This window comes from Sinocyclocheilus grahami, unplaced genomic scaffold (genome assembly GCF_001515645.1).
Source record: "Sinocyclocheilus grahami isolate Dianchi unplaced genomic scaffold, SAMN03320097.WGS_v1.1 scaffold234.1, whole genome shotgun sequence".
Lineage (NCBI taxonomy): Eukaryota > Metazoa > Chordata > Actinopteri > Cypriniformes > Cyprinidae > Sinocyclocheilus > Sinocyclocheilus grahami.
In genome coordinates, this window is record NW_015505413.1 from 1,405,044 (window position 1) to 1,408,005 (window position 2,962).

The window sequence follows — 2,962 nt, forward strand, 5'->3', positions numbered from 1 at the left end:
TTTTTTTTTTATTTGTGTCACACCAGTTCCCTTGAAGTATATCAGGGCCTTAAGTGTAGTCCATACGACTCTTGCAGTATATTTCAAGACTTCTGAAGCCATATGGTAGCTTTGTGTGAGGAACAGACTGAAATTGGAAGTGGAGTATTGTTTTGTGGTGCCTTTAGAGCTTCATTTTGTGTTTTGAACTAAGTCAGTCACGCCGGTTTAGAATGGCATGAGCATACTTATTTTACTTTAAAATAAGATCTCTACATTTAACAAGAATTAATTGGTTCTCTAAAAAAAACAGCAATAAGCTTCTATCCGAGTGTAATCGTACCTTCCAGGTCAGATGCCACCATGTTCTTGAGGCTGGGGATAGAATGGTAGACCAGGAAGCAGGCTAACATATTGACATCAGTGTCGTTGTTCATCAGCTGTCTTCTCATGTACGCTTGCAGCACGTGACTGTTATCTGTGAGTTAAGAATTACAGTGTTGTTTGCTTAATAGTTAAGGATTCAAACTTGATGAAAAAATTATGTATGCATCTGTACACATATGAATAGAAGTGAATGTCTAGTGTGTCTTCACTTTCGAATGAATCTCACAAAAAATGTCAGGGGCATTTGCTTAAAAAAGAATACAAATTAAATATAAAAAAATAATAAAAATTAATTTTATAATAATATTTTTATATAAAAAAACAATATATCTAAATAATTATTTAGTTTAAATAATACATATAAATGAATACAATTATATTAAGAAATAATTATTTTAGAATTATAAAAATAAATACATTTATCATTATTATTAACTTTTTTTAAATGTTATAAATAACTTTTGATTTTGGGCTATAATCTGATCCAGACATGCATTATACAGGTTTCATGAATCTCAGAGAAATGTCTGGGCTATATTTCAGAATAGAATAGAATAGAATATATAATAATACATAATTACTTTTTATTTAAATAAAAATTAATGAACACATTTATATTGATAAATAATTATTTTACAATTATAAGAATAAATACATCTATTATTATTATTGTTATTATTATTATTATTATAAAATTATATTTTGTACAAAGAAAACGAAGCATGGGCTTTATTACCATTAAGATTTGTGCATTTTGTCATTATGACAATTAAGCAAATGTCACCCTTCCCTTCTCATTAAACTTTTAGTTTTTTAATTATTAATTAAGTCTTTTAATTATTGTAATGCAGTAATATCGTTCGATTAAAGTTAGAATAAAGCAAGTACAATAAATACTACAATTATCATTATAATAATTATATTACATGTAGGGTTGCAAAGGGGTAGAACATTTCCGGTAAATTTCCGGAAACTTTCCAAAACTCCCTGGAATATTCCCAAAAAATCCTGGAAATTTTCCAAAATTTCTGGAATATTTCCTAAATTTACTGGAAATTTTCCACCATTTTGCAACCTTAATTACATGATTTAGAATCTGTTTTGCATTACAGTAATGAGAGCTGAAGTTAACAATGTTAGCCTTAGCCCTGTAGCCTTTAAGCCTTTAAGTTAGCCTTTAACCCCATTAGCCTTTAAGTTACCAGCCCTGCAGAGAGCAGACATGACTACAGCCTTTCACACTTGCTGAAGGTGTTGACCAAAACACTATACACATGCAAGACCCAAACGCTGACTGGATGAGCTGACACAGAAGCTCTAAAATAGAAATCTGACTAAGCACATGAGCTAATGATGCTAGACGCTGATGGCTGTGTCATGTATCTCACCACAGAGCCAGCGATCCAGGGCTCGGTCGGCTGAGCTCTTCATGACGGGCAGGAACTCAGAGCTGAGCAGCAGGCCGCGGCCCTGACGCCGTGTGTCTCTGAGCCGCTGCTGCAGGACTCGGCTCTCACACAACTCCAACACCAACTTCATCTGCCACAGACTGAACGTCTCACAGAGATCGCCTCGATCCAGAGTCCGCACGGCCTACGGAGAAGCGTACAAGTGTGTTAAGATTCAAGATTCAAAGCGTTTATTGTCATGTGCACAGCGAGGAAAACAGGTTTCCCTGTACAATGAAATCCTTTCTTTGCTGTCCACAGTGAATGCAAAGACATGTGCAAAAACAATGTAAAAATGTTTTAATAAAACACACACATACAGTGGGGCAAAAAAAGTATTTAGTCAGCCACCAATTGTGCAAGTTCTCCCACTTAAAAAGATGAGAGAGGCCTGTAATTTTCATCATAGGTATACCTCAACTATGAGAGACAAAATGAGAAAAAAAATCCAGAAAATCACATTGTAGGATTTTTAAAGAATTAATTGGTAAATTCCTCGGTAAAATAAGTATTTGGTCACCTACAAACAAGCAAGATTTCTGGCTCTCACAGACCTGTAACTTCTTCTTTAAGAGGCTCCTCTGTCCTCCACTCGTTACCTGTATTAATGGCATCTGTTTGAACTTGTTATCAGTATAAAAGACACCTGTCCACAACCTCAAACAGTCACACTCCAAACTCCACCATGGCCAAGACCAAAGAGCTGTCAAAGGACACCAGAAACAAAATTGTAGACCTGCACCAGGCTGGGAAGACTAAATCTGCAATAGGTAAGCAGCTTGGTGTGAAGAAATCAACTGTGGGAGCAATTATTAGAAAATGGAAGACACACAAGACCACTGATAATCTCCCTCGATCTGGGGCTCCACACAAGATCTCACCCCGTGGGGTCAAAATGATCACAAGAACTGTGAGCAAAAATCCCACAACCACACGGGGGGACCTAGTGAATGACCTGCAGAGAGCTGGGACCAAAGTAACAAAGGCTACCATCAGTAACACACTGCGCCGCCAGGGACTCAAATCCTGCAGTGACAGACGTGTCCCCCTGCTTAAGCCAGTACATGTCCAGGCCCGTCTAAAGTTTGCTAGAGAGCATTTGGATGACCCAGAAGAGGATTGGGAGAATGTCATATGCTCAGATGAAA

The 2,962-nt window shown here is 36.7% G+C and overlaps 1 protein-coding gene across 1 annotated transcript in view; it reads right to left on the bottom strand.

The window, feature by feature from the left end:
- Positions 1-2,962, bottom strand: part of LOC107597675 (anaphase-promoting complex subunit 1-like) — an 81,768-nt gene that overhangs the window by 4,417 nt on the left and 74,389 nt on the right. Inside the window, 2 exon segments of the mRNA XM_016288840.1 lie at positions 323-457; positions 1,755-1,959. Of these exon segments, the coding sequence (XP_016144326.1) occupies positions 323-457; positions 1,755-1,959 (340 nt within the window).